Genomic DNA, 22,189 nt, shown 5'->3' on the forward strand with positions numbered 1-22,189 from the left:
CGTGTTGTGTCCTTTGTGTCTGTGTGGAGTGAGCTCAATAAACTCTAGACGCCTCAGTAGGAAAGCCTCCCCATGAAAAGTCGTCCGCCCTCCCGTGACTGTGTCTGATGTCCTGAAGGAGCTCTGCCCTGCAGGTACAGCTTTGTAAAGTTGTCAAATAAAAACTAGACGAGGTGGCAACTATTTTCATTGTAAGAATTTTCCATGGGATTGCTAGCTCTACTTTTTCCTAAAATACCGTATTTTATAAAAGTTCATTTTAAACAAAATCTTCTATGACTACTGTTGCAGGGATGAGGCCGGCCTGAGATCATAGATCTGTGGTTCATTTTGGCTCTAGTCCTGCATCTGAAAGGAGTTTAAGCTTTTCTGTGAATGAAATGACAGTTACAGGTGCTGAACGTTTCAGCCGTGTGCCTGTCCTAAAGTTCTGTTTTTAAATTCACACTTCTAGGGAATTTGATAAAACTTACAGCTTTGTTTGTGTGTGTTTGTGCTTTGCTTGTAGGAGAAATATGAATGTGCGTTAAAGAGAGCAAGCATTAAAATCGTGACCCCTGACTGGGTCCTGGATTGCGTATCTGAAAAAACCAAAAAGGATGAAGCATTTTATCATCCTCGACTTATCATTTATGAAGAGGAAGAGGAGGAAGAAGAAGAGGAGGAGGAGGAGGTAGAAAATGAGGAACAGGAGTCCCCAAATGAGGGTAGTTCAGATGGAAAATCAAGCCCTGGCAGTTCTCAAGAAGGATCTCCTTCAGGGGACCAGCAGTTCTCACCCAAATCCAACACTGAAAAATCTAAAGGGGAGTTGATGTTTGACGACTCTTCAGATTCATCACCCGAAAAACAAGAGAGAAATTTAAACTGGACCCCCGCTGAAGTCCCACAGTTAGCTTCAGCGAAACGCAGACTGCCCACGGGAAAGGAGCCTGGCTTAATTAACTTGTGCGCCAATGTGCCACCCGTCCCAGGCAACATCTTACCTCCTGAGGTCCGGGGCAACCTCATGGCTTCGGGACAGAATCTCCAAAGTTCTGACAGATCAGAAATGATCGCTACTTGGAGTCCAGCTGTGCGGACACTGAGAAACATTACTAATAATGCTGATATTCAGCAGATTAGCCGACCGTCAAATGTAGCACACGTAAGTCACTCTTTAAAGAACGGAAATTTAAATAACAGATTTTAGAGTTGGGTTCTATAGTCTGTTTCGGTATAGTTTAGTATTTTCTGCTTCTTCAGAACAGTTAACTTACAAGCAGTATTTGTGTGAGAACTTGTTTTACAGTTGTGTGTGTGTATAGATCGGTGTCTCTCAAATTCCAGCAGGATGCCGGTGACGAGAGTGCTTGCCCCTGAAGAAGGGTTTCCACTCTTCCTTAACTTAGAGTTAGCAGTGGCAGCAGAGAGAGGCATGATGTTGACCAGGTGGTCCTTATTTGCTTACAGTTAACTTCTGGGTAGGGAAATGACATAACATGAATTACTCGTTCATTACGGAAGCCTTAATCTTAGTTGATAGTTTTATGATTGGAGCTTGTTGATACGGAATGGATTTTAAAAGTTTTAGTAGATAATGTCTTTCAATTTAAAACTAAAAGAAAGTAGTTGAGGTGGTATATCGGCCACTGGGTACATTTCTATAGGTCAAGGAGACAAGGTGGCAAATAGGAAAGACAAGTTTCAGGTGGAGAAGACAGACAAATATGAACAAAAGGGCTTCTGTAGGTCTGGGTGTTTTGAAGACTGTAGTAGGGGCTCATATAATAGCCGTTGGGGGAAGGAGGCTATTTAGACGAGGTGGTCCGGGAGGGCCTTATGACGGAGGGGGCGTGAATGACAAAGGGGCCATGGGAAGAGCTGGGGGCAGAGAGTTCCAGGCGAAAGGAACAGCAACTGTGAAGACCCAGAAGCAGGCGTGAATTTGCTGTGTTGTAAGGGAAGAAAGAAAAGTGAGACTTGATGTAGTGGGGAGAGCTGGAGCACTTGCGGGGGCCTGTGCCCCCAGCACCCGCACTGTTCTCCCAAAGGGGCGAGGCCGCCTTCTGAACAAGTTGTTGGGGCTCTAGGAAGGGTGACCAAACAGGTATTTCTTACCGTACATGACAGTGTCACTGTTGAGTATGATTGTGGTGGTGGTTTTAAAAAGTCTTTTATTGGAGATGGCGTGTTAAAAATACTCTTTTCTTCCTGTCCTCCCTCCCTTGACTTGGCAGTGAGTAACTGATAGTATGTGGTTCTTGAGACTCTGGAAGGTGGTGTCATCCAGAATAAGGTCGAAGAAAAGAAAACATGTTCTTGAGATATCAGAAGGAAGAAAATTAAGATGGCATGAAGCAACGTGTGTAGGGGAAGAGGGGTAATCGGGTTTGAGGAGGATGGAAAATTCTGGAATAGTTGATACAGAGATCCTGGGAAAACAGTATTGTTGGACCTGGTTAGGACCCAGTTTCAGGTTGGCAACCTAGCTTGGGATATTAGGAAGAGTGAGTAAGATGGTAACCAAGTCAGGAGGGGGTGGAGGGGCAGGGACGATGACGAAGGAAGAGGCAGAGCAGCGGCGGTCAGAGCCTGGTGTAGTTGACTTAGCGATTTGGGATGTCTGCTGGCTTTGCAGAGGAAAGAGGGAGAGCAGGGTTGCACGCCAGGAACTGACGTCACCTTTTGCCTGACACCTTTGGTTTGGTCCAAATAATTTTTTGAATTTTTTTGCCAAAATCATGAGATTCTTCATAAAAGTGGGATTTTTGGCATTTCTCAAGAAGTGGATGAGCCCGTATTTTGCAGTCTGAATGGTGACAGTGCTTGGTGGCTGAACCGCATTTTCCCCTTTTGCAGTGAGGCGCCTTTGGCCTCCACGCCCAAACTTACTACCCCTGTCCCATCGCACTCTCTCTGACTTCCCGGGGCCCAGGAGGTGACTGAGTTTGCATAGAGGACAGTCTGGAGGGTGACTGGGAGTGAGGGCTGAGGAGAAGGTCCCTGAGGTGAGGTGGTCAGAGCACGGCACAGCCAGGCTTGTCCAGGTGCTGCCCGTGCTCCCATGGGGTCCCCAGAGGGGAGGGGAGAAGACGGAACGCAGAGAGAGCGCGGTCGGGGGGTCTGTGGGCAGCAGCACCCCTGCTGAGGAGTGGGTGGCAAAGCCATGAGGGGTGGTCCCAGCACCAGGGGGCTGTCGGGGGAGCAGAGGTGATGGTCAGAAAGCTCTGGAAGGCCAGGGGCTTGGGGCGGGTGGGAGAAGGCAGCAGGGAGACAGCCTGGAGGCAGTCCGAAACCAGGGAATGGTGGTGTCCCTGAGGTGGGAGAGGCTGGGGCGTGCAGGCAGACCTGTCCTGTGCAGATGAAAAGAGGAGACGTGAGGATTCAGTGAGCCGGCATGCTCAGCTCTCAGCCTGCAGCCCGCAGCCAGCCCGGGGAGTGCTCGCGTAGCCCTCCTGGAGTTGAGGGATCAGGAACGGGGTCAGCCATTCAAACAGGACAGACGTGCTCCCTGCTCTTCATTTGCTGGCTCTGCAGAGAGTGGCGGGGATCGCTGCTGGGCCTTTGCTGCTGTATTTTGTAGTGTCGCCTTGAATCCCTCGCTCCCTAAATTAGTACTTGGATATGGAATAATCTCATGTGAGGTGGAGATGAGTGACCACACCAGGGAGTTGGGGTGCACCCTGCAGGAGAGGTGTCAGAAGCCGGCTTGGCGCTCGCCATGTGCTGTGAGGCGGGAAGCGGGGAGGGCCCGGCCCAGCTCCAGGGAGAGCGGCTGTGAAGAGGTTTTCTGAGTTTTCAGCTGTGTAAGAACCTAGGACATTTTGCTGCCACCAGATGTGAAGAAAATGAATTTTTCAAATGTTACAAATGGAAGACAGATTTAGCTTAAAATTAGATCGGGGCTTGGAAGGATATAGCTAACCATCAAAATGTGTTTAAATTGCAGATTTTTAGTGGTTAGGAGCCATGTTGTTTGTATTGTAATTCTTTATGTATTGGGGCACTCAATAAGTAAGTAATTTAAAGACTATGAAGGAAAAATTCAGACTTGACATGCATTAAAAACTGTTTGCAGTATGGCAAATTATGTGATCACGCAGCTAAGAATCTTCTTTCTTTGATTCCTCGGGACTAACATACGTGTTCAGCCAGAGGCAGATCAGAGGGTTGAGATGCCGTCTGATGAGGACAGGAGGTGTCCTGAGAGTCCTCTCACTGGCTGGCCTGCCGGGTGCCCGGCTTTCCAGGCCAGTGTCCGTCTCACTGTGGCCGGTGCTCTTGTCCTGACCTCCATCTGCTCCCAGCTGCCCTGTGCTCACAGCCTGGCTTCCCCCAGCTTCTCAGCTCATGGTCACCACACAGAAGGTGCCCCGGCCCTCCTGGCCTCCTGCAGAGTCCTCCTGGCTGCTCTGAAACGTGAGAGCTGAGAGGGCAGCCTCGGGCTCCTGGCCGTGGAGAGTACATGAAGGGTCTTTGGACCCTCCAGAGCTCCCCTTTCATCTGGGGGTGGGGGCACAGGGGCAGCAGCACGAGGCAAACGACCGGCTCGACCCTGCTCATTGTGGCAGACAGGCCTTTATTCCTTACTACCAATCAAATTTACATGGGTTGTTACTTCTGAGAGTAAAAAAAAAAATACATGTACAAAATTTTAAAAATTCAAATGGCATCCAAGGCTATAAAGTGAAAAACTCCCTCCCACCCCTTACTCCTGTTTCCCCTCCAGAAGCAGCCACTGTTCCTGACTCTGCTCTGTGCTTACAGACTCGTGGTTGGTTCACGTAAATACAAGCAGGTGTTTGCCGTCCTGCCCCACGTGGTTTTCTCTGGAGGTGTGAGCCTCGCAGTTGCTGTTCTGCCGTCTGGGTGTGGTGCATGCTGAGGTCGATTTCCCTCCACAGGGTATTTTTTAATACTTTAAAGCATAGGAAGAAATTGTTACCCTGCTATTTTGAATTTGTTAAAATTTTTTTTCTGTTTAGAGCTCCACTGAGGAGTTTTTAAAGTACGCAGAGAACTCCTTACAGAGCTAGAGGTCTTACCGGTGAGGCGGTGGCACGGACAGCTGTACCGAGTGCTCGTATTTGACCTGCTTCAGTTTTAAGCCCCGATGTTTCATCACTAAATCCAGAGTCTCTGTTACTTTGCAAATTATATGACCTTTATGTTTTGGAGTCTATTTAAGTGGAAGGTAATATTTTAAGATCCTATTTGAGATTTCCTTATAGCTGTGGCTTACGTTAAGATTAAATGTCTAGAGTTTTATTTAAGTGGCAAGTGTGCTTTTGGTAGGGTTAAGTTGTATTTCTTGAGTTTTAGTGAAATCTATTTGATTGTTATAGTTCTTTTTTTTTTAATATTTATTTGACAGAGATAGCGAGAGCAGGAACACAAGCAGGGGGAGTGGGAGAGGGAGAAGCAGGCTTCCTGCTGAGCAGGGAGCCCGATGCGGGGCTCGATCCCAGGACCCTGGGATCGTGACCTGAGCTGAAGGCAGACGCTTAACGGCTGAGCCACCCAGGCGCCCCTGTTATAGTTCTCTTGACCATCAGAAGATGGTTTCCAATTTTTGCTATTTGAGCATATTGGAGTAAAAGATTCATTGTAGAACATTTCTTTGGTTTTATTCGGCACTGTGCAGGATAATAAAGTAACCCGCCATCTGGTACTCTGGCATCTCCTGACTCCCTGTCCTGCCCACTCCCACCCCTCAGCTTGTACAGAGCTCTCCGCTTACTCCTGTCATTGTGAAGCAGAATGAAGTAGAACAGAAACAGTCTGGCTAGTTGGGTTTTTCTCTAGCTCAGAACACTTTTGCTCCATCTAAAGAGCCCCAAGTCCTTTTTGAGGAAGGCTAATTTACCAGCTGTACTGATGATTTCTCAATTGGGGGAACGTTTACCATTTAAACAAACCTCCTGTTGGTGCTTTTTCTCTCCCCTGTTGACAGAGCGGGCAGCGCACAGGGCAGGGTAACCACAGATGAGGAGGTGCTGGTCGCTTTGGTGGGGTTGTCTGCTGTCCGTGTCGGGTGCTGTCACTTGGGGTGGTCTTTATGTTGCCTCTCACTGGGCCGCTTTTGTTGTTGGAAAGGAGCTCGGGTCAGGCTGAGGGCTGCTGGGTCCGCTGACGTTCCCTGGAGCATCCCTGGGTTAGGAGAAGTCTGTGGAGCGTTGTGGAGGGAGAAGGGGTCCAGGTGGGGCGCTGTGCACCGCAGCACATTGCATGGTGGCACCCAGACGCACGCTCAGGCCCTGGGAGTAAGTAGGACACCTTTGTTTTATTTTCCTTTTTTTTTGCAGCCCTGTCACTGTGGTCTATAGAACACATCAGCCTTGTGAGTTGGTATGTTTGTCAGCTCTAAGTCATTAGCTTATTCCATTTTACTTATTTTCGAGTTTTGGTGGTCTCAGAATAGGAATTCACTTACCTTATTGAAGTTGGTGAGGCTTTCATAAATATAAAAGAAAAACGCCCTATTATTTTTGAAGTTGTTTGGTGCCTTCTGTTTCGTTCAACATTAAGGAAATGTAGGAGATGCTCGTATTGTCTCCATGAAGGGAACAGGAGTACATTTCAGTAACGATTGCTAATGACTCTGCCTAATTTTTGTTTTCTAGATCTTACAGTCCCTTTCCGCACCTACAAAAAACTTAGAGCAGCAGGTGAATCACAGCCAGCAGGGCCACGCAAATGCCAACGCAGTGCTGTTCGGCCAGGTGAAGGTGGCTCCCGAGCCACACGTGCCGCAGCAGCCGCCACAGCCCCCGCCGCCGCCCCCGCCGCCGCCCCCGGTGCTGCACCTCCCCGCCCAGCAGCTCTTGCAGCTCCAGCCGCAGCCACAGATCTCCCAGCAGCCTTATCCCCAGCCGCCGCCGCACGCCTTCCCCCCGCAGCCGCTGCCCTTCCCCCAGCCGCCGCTGCACCGGCCCCAGCAGCCCCTGCAGCCCCTGCAGCAGCAGCACGCCCTGCAGCAGCTGCACCAGCTCCAGCAGCAGCAGCTCCAGCAGCACCAGCTGGCCCAGCTCCAGCAGCAGCAGCTCCAGCGCCTGCACCAGCAGCAGCACGCTCAGAGCCAGCCCCCGCAGGCCCCGCAGCCCCCGGCGCAGCCCCCGCACCAGCCCCCGCAGCCGCACCAGCAGCCCCCGCACCAGCAGCCCCCGCACCAGCAGCCCCAGCACCAGCTCTTTGGACACGACCCAGCAGTGGAAAGTGAGTCCTGTGGGGTTTGTCTGTCTTTCCCCCAAATGCTGAGAGAGGGGGGCTGAGGGCAGGCCGAGGATTCATCTCAGAGCCTTGCACCCGGCGGAGGACCGGGTTCTAACAGTAGAGCAGGTGTACGGTCTGCCGTTGGGGACGGCGTCCCCCTCGAAGGAGACGCAGAGTAGTCCGCGCCAGGCCTTGGCTCGTCGGTTCTGGTTTTTGGGTTTTTTTAAGATTGTATTTATTTATTTGACAGAGACAGACACAGCGAGAGAGGGAACACAAACAGGGGGAGTGGAGGAGGGAGAAGCAGGCTTCCCGCTGAGCAGGGAGCCCGATGCGGGGCTCGATCCCAGGATGCTGGGATCATGACCTGAGCCGAAGGCAGACGCTTAACGACTGAGTCACCCAGGTGCCCCAGACTCGTCGGTTCTGTTTTCTAATCATGAATACAGGCATCTGGCTAGTGTATTCCTCGCAGTATTTCCAGTGTGGCACTCCCGCTCTGGCTGGACGTGTCCTGGTCGGGAGTGATTCACTTTGTAAATTCAGATTGAGCTCAGCAAAATGAACGCTTTATTAGTTTTTGTGCACACATGCTCATATTCACGGGGTTTTACTTTTCTTGTATAATTCTCTGCCAGTTCCGGAAGAAAGCTTCTTACTGGGCTGTGTGTTTGCAATTGCCGATTATCCGGAGCAGATGTCTGATAAGCAGCTGCTAGCTACCTGGAAAAGGGTAAGTTTTGCTTGAGGAAGAAAAACTTTGTCCTGAATGCTCCTCCAAATGTGGACTGGACTTGATTCATCTGGCTGCCCTCCCTGACGTACGCATATTATGTTGTGAATGTATATTACGGGCATTTTTATTCACGTTCTCTGTGACCTTGGGCAAACCACTTTTCTGGGCTTTGGTGTTTAGCTGTAAGGGGAAAATGTTGGACTGTGTCATTCTTCAGTTTCTTTCAGCTCTTAAATTCTACGGGGCACGAATTATTTGTATGTATGTGGGGCTGTGAGAGTAAGATGAGGGTTTTGGTGCCCTGCACCAGGGACCATCAACTTAGTCGTTTCTGTCTCCAGAGGCAAGTGCTGGGGAATCGTAGCCTCTCCAGCTGCGAAGGGACCTCACAGTCGCTAGTCTAGTGGTGGGGCTGTAGTCCCAGTGTTCATTATTCTGTATGGTGGCCTTTAAAGAAAAGGAGAAGTAAATATTTTCCCCTTCAGTGCCACAAATCCAAAGTGATTGAAATTTAAAAGAAAAAAAAAACAAGTCTAGTAAGTGTGCTTCAAGTACACCTTGAATGGGCTTCCCTCTGGACATTCCTGTTGTGTAAATCCTGTTCTGTGCCGAGCATGCTGGAAGATGTAGGGAATATTGATGAGTGTACAAGATGGAGAAAACTGTGTCTCGCCTGGAGAAATAGCCGTCTGTGCAGGGGATGATGAGGCAGGACGGCAGGTGCAGGGTGAGCCATGACACAGAACGTCCCCCTTTGGGTGGGAGGTCTGTGCCTTGGAGAGTGGTCTGTGGGACCAGGTGGTTCCTGAACTCGGTCTTAAAGGACAAGTAGGAGTGGGTGCTGGAGGGTGTCCCAGCTAGAGCGGCACAGGTAGACCGGTGGTGCGTTTGGGGGTGGGGCCACGGGAAGGCACATACTCCGGGCTGGGCCATCCCTTGTGGACGCTGGCTTTTCTCCCTGTAGCTATTAAAGCACAGAGAGAGAGGAGAGATGCACGTGTAAATCATGAAATGTTGAATTAAGGGAGAAGAGGGAAGTGATGCCAGTAACCTGAACTGGGGCAGTGGTCAGAGGGAGGAGGGGGAGAGGCCTGTTTGAGAATTACAGCTGCAGAAAATTCTTCAAAAATCATGGAAGTGTTAGGAGGTCATGTGTAGAAACTGTCCTAAAAAGCAGTAGAATAACTCGAAGATAGAAAAGGTAGAGAAAAGTTTGCTTTCGTTTTGTTAGGTTAAAGCATTAGTCCGGGAGGGCCGGCGTTAAGTAACAGGAGTGGGAGAGCAGGGGTGAGGAGGGCGCCGCGGTCAGCGGGTCAGCGGCCTCACTGCGGCCTAGGACGGCGTGTGCGGTCCGTCCGTCCCGTGCCCCGGGGAGGACGGCCTCCTCACACCTCCACGGTCAGCTGTCCCTCCCGCGGTCCCCAGAGCGGCGCTGACGCAGAGATGGGAGAGGGCTTGTCGGGCTGAGGCCGCACAGATGGGACGGTGAGCGGAGCAGGGAGCCGGCCTCCGCTGGGGCAGGAAGAGCGGTCCCCGAGGGGTGGGGGTGGGGGGCCGCTGCTGCCAGGCCGCTCGGCGGGCTTTATCGGTGAGGGACACGCCGTGCCATCTGCTGCGGGGGGACAGGTGCCCCCACAGCGTAGTGACTCGCAGCAGCGACACCTGGCAGCCCAGCGTCTCCTCACGGGTGGGACAGCCAGCCGCGGGGTCGTGGGCTCGGGCTCTCTGCCGCGGCGCGGTCGGCGGGATGACGGGGGCCGCTGGCGCGCTGCGTGGCTGTTGGCGGGAGGCCTCCGGGCCTGGCCGCACGGGCCCCTCCATAGGGCTGGCGTGGCCCTGGCTCCCCCCAGGGCGCGTGAGCTGAGGCAGAGCAGGGGGGAAGCCTCCGTGTGTCTCCCGACTGTGTCTTAGAAGCCACACGCGGTCGCTCCATATCCTGTGGGACCAGCCCATACCCAAGCGAGGGGATCAGGCTGACGTCCAAAGGGAGGCACATCCGGGGATGTGTGGGCAGCTTTAACCACCGTGGTGTTCTCTGAAGGGTTTGGGAGTGACCTAGGGAAAGGTACGCAGAAAAGGAAGAGAAAGGCGGGAGGGCAGGAGTCCGGCTCTGGACCAGCCTGCGGTGGTAGATGCGGTGGGAGCCCCGGCCGCAGCCCCGGAGGCCGAGCTCCGGTGGATTAAATTACACGCGAATGGTGATGTAGCCACCTGAGGAAGGCTGGGGGCAGGGGTGTAGATGCGGGCCAGGTCGGGTACGTTAGTCATCACCGGAAGACACGGCAAGAGCGCGGAGTTTGGCTGCTTCAGGGGACTGAGAACCAGTGGCGTGGGAAATGCCGTGTTCATCGTGCCTTACTAAACTATGTGCGCGAGCTGCTAGGATAACGAAATTTCAAAAGTAAACGAAGCAGAATTGTTTTGCGGGGCACCTCTCTTTTAACAGCCAGTGGAAGTCTGTCTGGTGCACAGTTGTTTGGACTGTGACGCTCGCTGGCCTGCCGCGTTGAACGCCCGCAGTCCGACACAGAGCAGCTGCTCACCCCCAACTCGGAGTCTGCTGTTAACAGTTTCTGGTATTCACTAACGTCAGCCTTCTTTTTCTTTTTTCCCTTTAGAGAAATGGTTTTTAACCAGGGTGGCTCTGCCCCCCAGGGGCTAAGAATCTGGCCTTGTCTGAAGACAGTTGTCATTGTCACACCTGGGGGGTACTGTTGGCTTCCAAGGGTGCGGGTCCGGGTGTGACCCGCGTCCCACCAAGCGCGGGGCTGCTCTCCACGGTGCGGCATGAGCTGACCTAAAACAGCCGCAGCGCCAGGTGGGGAAAACCCTGTTTCAGAAAGAGGACGTTCCATTTCTCTGTCTTTCCTTCTGGAAATTCAGATTCAGTGAGCTCTGGAGTTCATTTCCGTTTTATGGGGCTGGGTGGGAAATCCCGTAAATACAGCCGATACACATCGTACATCGTTTGGTGAAATAATGATGGATTTTTTTGATAGCAGTCTAGTTTGAAATTATAATTCTACTCTGTTTTCCTGAGTACTTGAAGCTGGTTACGACTTGGGGTCTTGTGTGTGTCTAGATAATCCAGACGCACGGCGGTGCCGTGGACCCTACGTTCTCCAGCCGGTGCACACATCTCCTGTGTGAGAGTCAGGTCAGCAGTATGTATGCACAGGTGAGTGGGGTCGCCTCAGCTGTGACCGCAACAGGTCTGTCCCTTTTCATGGACCATCCGAGGCTTCTAGAGACTAGTGTGTTTGGAAAGGACTCTTTGTGCCTCTGAAAGTAGGGACGTACCTTCTTAGTAATTGTCATCGATCTTCAGTGGGATAGGTAAGTTGGTGGAATCCTGGCCTGTCTTTGAGCACGGAGGAAGTGAAGGCGATCCCAGGTAGTGTTAAGGAAAGGACACAGTCCTGTTACTCGATTCAGAGCAGCACGACGGAGTGGGGGCGGAAGCAGGATTTCCTGCTGCTGCGGGGCTGTGTACGCAGGGCTGGATGGAGACGCTGTAACGCCCTGCAGGGCACCGGCGCTCTCGGGGCGTCACCTCCTCCGTCCCCTGCAGTCCCTTCTCTCCTAACGATGTTGTTATTGGGAGACAGGCCGCTGTCGATAGCTATGTGATGAATTGCCTCCCAGAAACTCCTCTTAAACACCGGAACCATGCACTGGATCCACTTTCCAACTGAAAACATAGAAATGCTTGTGAGGGTTTTTTTTTTCTCCTCTGTGGTTAATTTTAGGTAGGCAATTACTCTTTTTCGAACTTGTTCTCTTTGGGGCCCTCTGTGTTCTTAAGGGAAATTTTAATTTTGATCATAAACTTTAATCATTCCATGATCAAAGTTATTTTTAAGGTTGTTATAAAATTTGTTGCTTTCGTCCCCTGTTGCAGGCTGTTGGTGTGTAGGTAGTCCCATTCTTGTGTGAAGATCAGCCTGCTTCTGTTGTCATTTGTCACTTTGGTAAATCGAGTGCTTGGTGTCATGCAGTCCCTACGGGGCTTCTGACGACGGTGTCACTGTAGTTTCACGACCTGACCGTTTGGTATTGGATCCTGCAGCTACACGCACCCCAGCCCAGCAAACCTGTAATCTTATGTTTGGCAGGCGATCAGGGAAAGGAAGAGGTGTGTCACCGCGCACTGGCTGAACATGGTCCTGAAGAAGAAGAAACTAGTGCCGCCTCACCGTGCCCTCCACTTCCCGGTGGCGTTCCCCCCAGGAGGAAAGCCCTGCTCTCAGCACGTAAGGGACATCCCTTTGCTTCGCGATCCTGCAGCGGCTTCCTGTCTCCTGCGTGGGCCTCTGAGTCCCTGTCCCCGCATGCTCCCTCCGGCCTAGCTCGACAGGGCCCGGTGGTGCCAGTCCCTCATTTCCCTCATTTCCTGGGTCCCTTAAAACCGTCACGGTTCCCTGCGTGGAGCAGAACTTAACCGAGGCTCTCAAATCTCTGACACTACTTAAAATCCTAAAGTAAACCAGGCATCTTGCACTGGGAGTGGCCCCTGCTGGTGGGACTGTGACCGTAGTTGTAGGTTCTCTCGCTCCAGTAACCTCCAAATTGGGATCAGTGAGGAGAATGATGAACTGGCCGATTAATTTTTACATGCTTAATAAAAGAGCTTTGTTAAAATGATCTGAACAGTGTCCTGTTAACACAAGAAAGGTTTTCCCATATTTGGCGTCATGGTTGTTGCTCCCCGTCTGATGGCGACACATGTAACCTGTCGACCATGAACAGGAGGCTGGTTTTGACTTTCGTAGGAGGGGCGTTACCGCCTCTATGCAGAACGCAGGTAAAGAGTGGAAACACGGGTGTGTAAAACAGCAAGGCACGGAGAAGCAAGCGTTCACGGGTTAAATGCTGCTGCGTCTGGGCCTTATTTGCTCTCTTTGTGCTTAGATTATTTCTGTGACTGGATTTGTCGACAGTGACAGAGACGACCTGAAGCTAATGGCTTACCTGGCGGGCGCCAAGTACACGGGCTACCTGTGCCGCAGCAACACGGTGCTCATCTGCAAAGAGTAAGCGCGGCTCCGTGGCCTCGGGTGGCCTCCAGGCCACACCGCGAACCGCGGGGACTGGCTCCGCAGGCTGCCTCGTTCTTGGGAGCGTGGGAACCTGGGTCGGTTAGAAGAATGGCAGTGCTGGGTTTGATACAAGCAGAAGTACCTGTAAAACACGGGGACGAAATTGGATGCGTTAATGAGATCAGAATTAAGTGAGGTACTGGGAATAAGATAAACTTACTGAACTAGTGGACGACCTGCTGACCCAGCATGAGGGGGGCGTGTCCTGGAATTACCAGCCAGGGGTTATTGTCAACTCTGCCGAGCTGTCCCTGCTAGTTCTGTGGTACCATACTGAAAAGAAATGTTACGTTCAACAGCGTCGACAAGCCTAACATTTAGTAAAATGTGTTTTTTCCCCCCAAAAAAGACCAACTGGTTTAAAGTATGAAAAAGCCAAGGAGTGGAGGATCCCCTGTGTGAACGCGCAGTGGCTCGGCGACATTCTCCTGGGGAACTTCGAGGCGCTGAGGCAGATCCACTATGGTCGCTACACGGCGTTCAATCTGCAGGAGCCATTTGCCCCGACTCAGCACTTGGTTTTCAGTCTTCTGGGTGAGTGGAGTTTCTTGTGCTGCCCGATTTATCGGTGTGAGGCTTCCACGTGCTCCCGCCACCTTTATTTACCCGAGGCACAGCCGTGGCGTTAGCTGTCCCGTCGTTTTTAATTCCTGTCGTTTCCTGTCTCCTTCCCACACTCCCTTCCTTCTGCCCACCCTGCGCAGGAGGTCTGTTGGTTCCATGGTCTTGGTCGCCGTCTTAACAGACGCTCACAGATGGAAGGAGCACTCCAAGCGTTGGCGTCCTGTCTCTCCAGCCGATGACTGCTTCTCTAAAACGCCCCCACCCCGTGCCCCGTGCCCGGCTTTCTCTGCTTCAGTTGTAGGCGAGCTCCCCATCTCCTGCCTTTGCCCTTGTCGGGCCCGGCTGCACAGACCCCTGCCCTGGGGTCCGTTACAATACTCAGCTGTGCTGTGTGTGCTCGAGGACGTCTGCTCAGGAAAACGGTCGTTCAGACTCTGCTTTAGTGTGCTCGCTTTTCAGAAGGCTCATTCAGTTTGATTTCCAGACGGTTTTAATCACGGGAAAGCTCTTCAGTTTAAGCCATAATCTCCGTCCCGGGAACAAATGTGCCCGTCTGCCTTCCATTCTGAAATGAAAGGGTTGTAACGACTCCTCGTCCTTCCTTGAAGAGTTCAGCCCGGCCGGCATGTGGGGGATGTGCTGCGGTCCTTCACGCTGGCCTCCCGTCGCCACGGGTGGTGGTGGTTCCCAGACGTGGCTGACGGCGGCCACAGTGGGCTGCACTGCTCTTTGTCCTAGAGCTCCTCACCTAGAGAAGGCTCGAGCACAGGCCCGGCAGCTGCTCGCTGCTCTCCCCTGCCCTTGTCCTGGAAGGGTTTTTTAGCACAAGCATAGTTCTTTGATATATCCTTGATAAATGTCCACAAAGCCACCTGCGTGTCTAAGGTTACCAGCCCCAGAAAAGGGTTTCCCAAGCAGGCTTTTCCACTTACGCAGTGTATTGTTGTAAAAATAACTTCTTTCTCTCTCTAGATGCTTGGAGAGTCCCGCTGAAAGTGTCGGCGGAGCTGCTGATGGTACGTCCGTGGCCTAGTCGCCTAGGCCGTCACTGTCTTGTAAAATCGCCGTAGGCATAGATCTGTATCTGTCAGTTACAAACTCTTCAAGTAACTTGTCCACACAGCAAATGAAGGTTGGATCTTCTCACCTGTCATAGATGTTCAGCATGCCCTGGGTCCTTTCCCCCCTTAATTGGCGGTATCGTCAGTCGTGGGCGCTTCTACGTGGAGGAGCCCCATTGGCTTCCGAGAGCTGTGTAGCTGCTAGGTGGGGTGGGGAAGGGAGTAGGATGCGCGCCTGTGAGCGGGGCGGGAGCCCTGAGCGGCCCCAGCAGCTCCGACTCGCCCTGAGCTGCAGAGGACACGGGGAGGGGGTAGGTTGGAATGCCAGTGACAGTCAGTTAGGAAACAAGGCTGGGCTGCCCTCTGGGTGGGGCCATCGGTCAGGTGTGACGGTAGGACACGAATGGCGTTTCGGGCTGTGTTTCCAGGACACATCTCAGTGACGTCACACTGTAGAACTCACCTCCTGGTCACTGTCACCGCTGACGTGCCCGCCGCTGTGAGGACAGCCGCGGTTTCCGTGGTGGTGGCAGTTCAAGGCTGGGGGTGATGTGCGTGTTACCATATATACTCTCCTGGGGGTTTTAACTGCTGGACTTCATGTGCACGGACACTCAGCACGTCCCTGGGAGCTGCGGAGGTGAGGGAGGCTCTGTGTCCCCTGAACAGCTAACTGAGGAGCGTGCTCTTGTCAGGGTTACAAGGAACAGCTCAGCCTGTGTTCTGATTCGTGAGGATCTGCCGTGCTGTTTCCAGATCTAACCTGGAAGCCGAGGATGAGCGTCCAGAGTCTGTTCCCTTCATGCTGATGATAACGTGGTCACATGGGGTTTTTTCCCTTTACTTAAACTAGTAATGATGATTTTAAGAAAACACGAGCAGCTCTGACACATCAGCAAAAGCAGATATTCTTCTAATTCATGTGGATGAAAGCAGCATTACGGGGGCCTTCGGGATGAAGCTGGGAACGTGGTCCTCAGGGAGGAGCCCTCCCAGGTCCCCGGGGCCCAGACGGCTCCATGTCAGAGTCGCAGAGCAGCCCCGTTACCCTTGTCTGCGTCCCGCTGCGTGTTTCCTGCTGCTGCTGTGTGTGGTGCTGGGGACGCTTGAAGTGCTCGCGGCTGCGAGGGCCGAGGCCGTGTCCTTGTCCGGGTGCGCGGAGAGGAGGGGGCTGGCCCCGGGTCTGGCGGGGCGAGCGGGTCTCAGGCGTTTGCCGTGTACACGCGGACTTCTGGGGCTTGTCTGCATACGGCAGCAGTATTTAGAAGATGGAAAGGGGAGGCTTCGGACAGTGAAACAGACAGTGTGTCTTTGGAAACAGCTCTGGAAAAGCTGCCCCGCTCCCAGGAGAGCTGCTCATCTGTCCAGTGAGATCTGTGAACCGTCCTAGCCGGAATTCCTACTTGAGGAAGTGTCAGTTTTTAGGGGATGTAACTGCACTGAGAACGTTTTCCAAATTCCAAATTGGGACACAGGACAACACATTTGAAGTGAAAACTGCCATGCGGTGTTGAGGGTGGAGGACTGCATGTGCAGCGGGGGGACGGAGACGCCCTGAGGACCGGAAGGGTTTGGGGAACCTGGAAGGCAGGCCGAGGGTCACACACAGGTTCTCTGGAAAGCCTTCCCGCTCCTGGGTGGTGACCTCCTTGTCACTGTCCTGGGCAAATGCTAGTTCTGATGCGGTGGAGAGCACGAATGTTGTAGGAGAGGGTTTGGTTACTTGACACATAAGTCTCTTAGAAGCTCCTGTATTACTTGTGAGATTGATGAAAGCGAGTGATATTTTAATTACAGGGTGTGAGACTACCTCCCAAACTGAAACAGAATGAAGTGACCAACATCCAGCCTTCTTCCAAAAGAGCCAGGTATGAAGGATCCCCTACATCTGCTGTGGTTGGTTATCGTTTACAGGTCCGTTTTAGAAACTGGTCACAAGTGGGGAAATTTCTGAACATTTTCATAGTAAATAGGATTTGCTTATTACTTCACAACTTTGTTGTGATCTGTCTCATTACTGGACATAAAGGTGGATAGACAAGTATTTTTTTTTTATTTAAAAAAAATTGAATCTTTTTTTTGTTTTTGGGTTTTTTGTTTTGTTTTGTTTTTTGTTTTTTTAAGCAAAACCTTATCAGAACCTCAGGAACGCGCAGCTGCTGTGGCGGACCAGGTGGGAGGCCTGGCGGGGCTGGCCGCGGCGCACCAGCGTGCGCAGGACGGTGCCCTCTGGCTGCGCCCCATGGGCCGGGTGGGCAGGGGCCGAGAGCCCTTTGGAAGCACGTGTGGGGTGGCACTGGTCTCACCTGCTGAAGACCTGGCTGGCCGGTGTGGGTCAGTAATGAAGTCCTGGCTTTCGTTTGATTAGTAAGGTACCCCAGATACAGGATGAACTAGGGAGCTTTCTTGAAAGCCATTATTTCCAAGCTGCCTGTGGTGAACCACAGTTGATTTGCTTGGGCTGCCCTCTGCAGTCAGCCACCAGTTTCCCCTCGTCTCTCCCCTGCTCTGCATCCTACGTGTTCCACCCCCACATCACAGTCTGAGTTATGGAAGTATTCACTAACATCCTAATTATGTGATTATACATATATAAAACTTTTAGTATGGCAAGAGCATGAGCAGTGGGGGTGGGGGGCAGAGGGAGAGAGAGTCCCAAGCAGACTCCGTGCCCGGTGCAGAGCTTGACGCTGGGCTTGGTCTCACGGCCCTGAGATCAGACCTGAGCTGAAATCAAGAATTGGACGCTTAACCGACTGAGGCACTCAGGTGCCCCTGTGATTACATAGTTTTAAGATGGTCATCAAAATCCACAAATAAACCTTAAAAAATTATTTTATCTAGACGGTCTCAAATGTAAGCTAAAAATGGAATTTGAAAATTCTAAGGATATGTAAAATACTGATTTAATTTAAAAGGTTTGCTTAAGTCCGATAGCTTGTTTTGAGCCTCTTGTGTAAGACAGGGCTGGGGGGGGGCAGAGGGCCTGTAAGAGGCTGCAGCTGCCGGGACACCCCCTCAGTGACTGACGACCCAGAACAGGCCTGTTAGGAACGGTTATCCTGGCAGAACCAGCGAGACGGGGAGTCCACCCAAAGGGTGCCACCTTTTTTTTTTTTTTTTAAGCTTCCATTTTTATTTATTTATTTACTTATTTTTATGATGTTAATCACCATACATTACATCATTAGTTTTTGATGTAGTGATCCATGATTCATTGTTTGCGTATAACACCCAGTGCTCCATGCAGAACGTGCCCTCCTTAATATCCATCACCGGGCTAACCCATCCTCCCACCCCCCTCCCCTCTAGTTTCCCGGAGTCCATAGTCTCTCATGGTTCGTCTCCCCCTCCGATTTCGCCCCCTTTATTCTTGCCCTCCTGCTAGCTGCTTCTTTTTTTTTTTTTTTAACATATAATGTATTATTTGTTTCAGAGGTACAGGTCTGTGATTCAACAGTCTTACACAATTCACAGCGCTCACCATAGCACATACCCTCCCCAGTGTCCATCACCCAGCCACCCCATCCCTCCCACCCCCCACCACTCCAGCAACCCTCAGTTTCTCTCCTGAGATTAAGAATTCCTCATGTCAGTGAGGTGAGGTCATATGATACATGTCTTTCTCTGGTTGACTTATTTCGCTCAGCATAATACCCTCCAGTTCCATTCACGTCGTTGCAAATGGCAAGATTTCATTCTTTTGCCGCCTTTTTAAAGCCGTTGAAAACATTTGTAATTGGGAGGGGGAGGGGATCAATGGGTTACTTTCCTTGGAGGTGCCATGCACAGTCTTTTAGGGGAGACCGTGTAAGAGGAAAGAAAGGACAGGTGCCTCGCATTCTCCTTGATGGAAAAATCCCCACACACTTAAAGCTCCCGAACAGTTACTAAAACAATCCTTTGTTTGCTAAAGAACATTTTTATTTTAAGTAAACAGGGTGCCTGGGTGGCTCAGTTGGTTGGGCGTCTGCCTTCGGCTCAGGTCATGATCCCGGAGTCCTGGGATCGAGTCCCGCATTGGGCTCCTGGCTCAGCGGGGAGCCTGCTTCTCCCTCTGACCCTCCCCCCTCTCATGCTGTTTCTCTGTCTCTCTTTCTCTCAAATAAATAAAATCGTTAAAAAAAAAAAAGTTTATATTTTAAGTAAACGAAGTCACCTTTGTGTTTTGTGTATGTATTTTATAGAATTGAAGATATACCACCTCCCACTAAAAAGTTAACACCAGAATTGACCCCTTTTGTGCTTTTCACTGGGTTTGAGCCTGTCCAAGTTCAACAGTATATTAAGGTAAAATTATATTCTACTTTCTATAAGGATATTTAGCACTGTGCCTTTCTGTATATATTTGCTTTGGGTAGCAGTTAATTAAAATAACATTTAATCAGGAATATCCTAATAATCTTAACAGCATATACTTACAAAGGAGTTGTAGTAGTTTTTATGGCAATAAGTAGTCATTAAATTGTTAATTTTTCACCTTGTTCTGTGCTTTTTATATTTAGTTTTATACTTAGACACCTGCTTTCTTAGTAGGACTCTGGCGATTAGACCACGGCCCATTCTTATAGCCATGTGAACATGAGCAAGCCTGCTCGAAGGCCATCGTCCTAGAAAGCCCCAGCTTAGGGGGTGCGCCGGCCACTCTGCATCCCCCAGTGAAGCCGCAGGCCACCTGGGGGGGCGCAGGGGGAGTTGGGCATGTGTGTACTTGGACAGGAAGTGGGACACGACCTTAGATCCACGTTCTGGAGTAGTAGTTTCCTGCTGTTGGGCGGCAGGGGTGGGGTGGGGTGAAAAGTTCACCTGTGTCGTGTTGGATTCCTACATTGTGCTTTTCACTGTTCTTAAGGAAGAGAAATCGTAACAAATGCCATTCTAAAATTAGTACAATTTAATTTTTTTACGTTTACAATTGAGTGTAGTCACTGAGGTCTTTTCCATGTGTTTGCGTCTTCTCAGTCACGTCCTCTGCTGGGATTCCTTGACACCGGGGACTAGGTTGCTGTGCTTCACTAACCCCCGTTTCAGCTGCAGGTCTGAGATGTGCCGCCTGGTTCTCAGGGACTTGATGTGGAGGGCTGTGGCGTCTGTGGCCGTGATGACAGCGTGCGCACCGGGCCCCCGTCAGTGCCGCGCTCATCTCTGCTCTGTGCTCCTCCCTTCAGAAGCTCTACATCCTTGGCGGTGAGGTCGCCGAGTCTGCGCAGAAGTGCACACACCTCATCGCCAGCAAAGTGACACGCACGGTGAAGTTCCTGACGGCCATCTCTGTGGTGAGGCACATCGTGACCCCGGAGTGGCTGGAGGAGTGTTTCAAGTGTCAGAAGTTCATTGGTAGGTGCTAGCGTCACTGCCGTAGTGTTTCGTGCTGAAAACACACCTTTTTTTCCCTTGAGTTTGTCCGTTTTCATCCCAACAAACATCTAGTTTGCTATTTCACTCCTGACAACTCACCATTAAATTTATAAATTTCTTCCATGTCCCAGCGAGTCAGTGGATAGTTTTGCACTGTACTATGAAAGAGAAAGGTTTCGGTCATTTGGGCAATGTTAGGGGAAAATAAGCTCTCTGCCACTGCTTTGTTTGCTGATATTTTGTTTGGACATTGGCTGTTTCCAGTCGAAAGGCGATTCTCCCGTGCAGTGGTGTCCGTGACGGTCCTGGCCCGGGTTTGATGGCAGGTTCCGTCGGAGGGATGGGTGTCTGCCTCCCCTTGCCCGCCTCCCGTCATTCAGAGCCCCAGGAGTGGATTCCTTCTGGGCAGTGGGGAGAGGCTTTCTCTTAGTGCACCCTACTACACATAGAGTGAATATAAATTCCACACAGTTTCTCCACGAAGCTATATGGCCAAAATTGATTTGAGCCTTCGTTAGCCTAAGGAGCAGTGGTGTTGTCTTCCCTGTGTGGGCCTTCCCAGCCCATCGTGACCCCTGCACGTGCATCCTCAGCCCTCACCTGGCCACTGGTCTGGGTGGAGCGGGAGAAAGGAGCTCGGCCCCGTGACAAGCGTCACCGCAGTCTGTTTGGTTTCTTGTTTTAGGTTTTTAAGCCCCAACCGCAGTGGTGCTAAGACTTAACTCCCTCCCTTGTGTCCCCCCCCACCCGCCCTCACGTGGCAGTGACAGCGGTTACCGACCTCTGGTTAGGGCGCGCGCACAGACGCACACAGACGCGCACACTCGTGTTCCTCTGCCCTGGATGCTGCCCCCCCCTTGTCCCCGCCCCTGGAGCTGTAGGATGATATGGGTCCACCAGACCCCCCGAGACCCTCCTGGTCCCCACTGGCCTCGCACTGTTCTGACCCATGAAACTAACCATATTTGTCCCTAACAGGGGCAAGTGGTTGTTAATGTTAAATTGAAGCATTTCAGATCCATGTTATTTTCTTGGACACTGGTGTTTAAACCTAATTCAGTCTTTAATTTAAAACAATTAATAAAAAGTATATATATTTTAAAGTTCATGTAGTCTAATATACAGATGAGAAATTACGATCCAGAAAAATAAGTTATCTTCTTACTTATAGCAAAGCTAGAACCAAACTTAAAATTCCATGATTGTATATCCACGTCAATCATAGGAAAGAATCCTTTATATGAAAATCAATAATAAATTCTCAATTACAATAATACAGCCGATTCTTGTTATTCATGGTAATTACATGCTCTACAGAGTGGCCACAGACCCCAGATTCGTGCACACTGAGCTGTTGCTCCCAGAGGAGACTCGGGGCTGGGTTCCCCAAGCCCTGGTCACATTTTCATCAGCTAATCGATACCTACCCTCGTGGGCTCCGTAAAGCCCGGTTGGCTATGTGCCTCTGTTTAAGGACACTACTAATACCTCTCCTTGCTCCTTCCCACTGACGACCCGGCCGGCGGTAGCCGGCATAGCTGAGCCTGAGTGGAGCCGTCGTGACTCGTGCTTTGTCCCCACGGCACGGCACGGCCTCTTCCCTGGGGGGCACTGCGGCACCACGCTCCATGCTGGGCATTTGAAACTAGAGTCACCAACAAAAAGCATGAAAATGTGAACAAATTAACACTAAGTAGCCCACGAAAAGGAAAACTTGATGGTATACAGCTTCGCCTTCTGGGAACAGGTGCGTCTGGCAGCTCGGGTTTGGCCCGTTACGAGCGTCTCTGCGAAAATGCCACCAATGCTGATCTGTGGTTACAAATACATTGTACCAAGTAGGCCAGTTCACAAACACAAAATCCACAAATAGGATAACTGTGTTAATACTTAGAAAATTTTTCAATTGAAATTAATTTTTTGTTCTTAAAAGATATTAATGAAATACAAAACCTAACGATGTAGGCAAAAGAAAAAAGTTGTAGAAACAATTCCCATAAATTTATGTATTAGCTCCCAATTTTGTAGACGAGCTATAAAATTTAGAATATGACAGTCTGTTCCTTCATTGAAATTTGAGTTGCTTTTATCAACTTTACCAATTTGTGAAACATGATTCTTTTATCTGTTTATGAAGTTTACAGCAATTCTTATTTCACGAAGTTTTGGTTGACTGA

The 22,189-nt window shown here is 50.9% G+C and overlaps 1 protein-coding gene across 2 annotated transcripts in view; it reads left to right on the top strand.

The window, feature by feature from the left end:
- The window catches only part of PAXIP1 (PAX interacting protein 1), a 50,703-nt gene that overhangs the window by 22,186 nt on the left and 6,328 nt on the right, over positions 1–22,189 (top strand). For both annotated transcript variants that reach the window (XM_032394297.1, XM_032394295.1), the window contains exons 6-16: positions 509–1,147; positions 6,606–7,197; positions 7,833–7,927; positions 11,013–11,108; positions 12,046–12,183; positions 12,842–12,963; positions 13,379–13,563; positions 14,566–14,609; positions 16,452–16,522; positions 18,842–18,944; positions 19,823–19,991. In XM_032394297.1, the coding sequence (XP_032250188.1) occupies positions 509–1,147; positions 6,606–7,197; positions 7,833–7,927; positions 11,013–11,108; positions 12,046–12,183; positions 12,842–12,963; positions 13,379–13,563; positions 14,566–14,609; positions 16,452–16,522; positions 18,842–18,944; positions 19,823–19,991 (2,254 nt within the window). The remainder of the gene's footprint in view (positions 1–508; positions 1,148–6,605; positions 7,198–7,832; positions 7,928–11,012; positions 11,109–12,045; positions 12,184–12,841; positions 12,964–13,378; positions 13,564–14,565; positions 14,610–16,451; positions 16,523–18,841; positions 18,945–19,822; positions 19,992–22,189) is intronic.

Source organism: Phoca vitulina, unplaced genomic scaffold (genome assembly GCF_004348235.1).
Source record: "Phoca vitulina isolate PV1807 unplaced genomic scaffold, GSC_HSeal_1.0 scaffold80, whole genome shotgun sequence".
NCBI classification, from domain to species: Eukaryota; Metazoa; Chordata; class Mammalia; order Carnivora; family Phocidae; genus Phoca; species Phoca vitulina.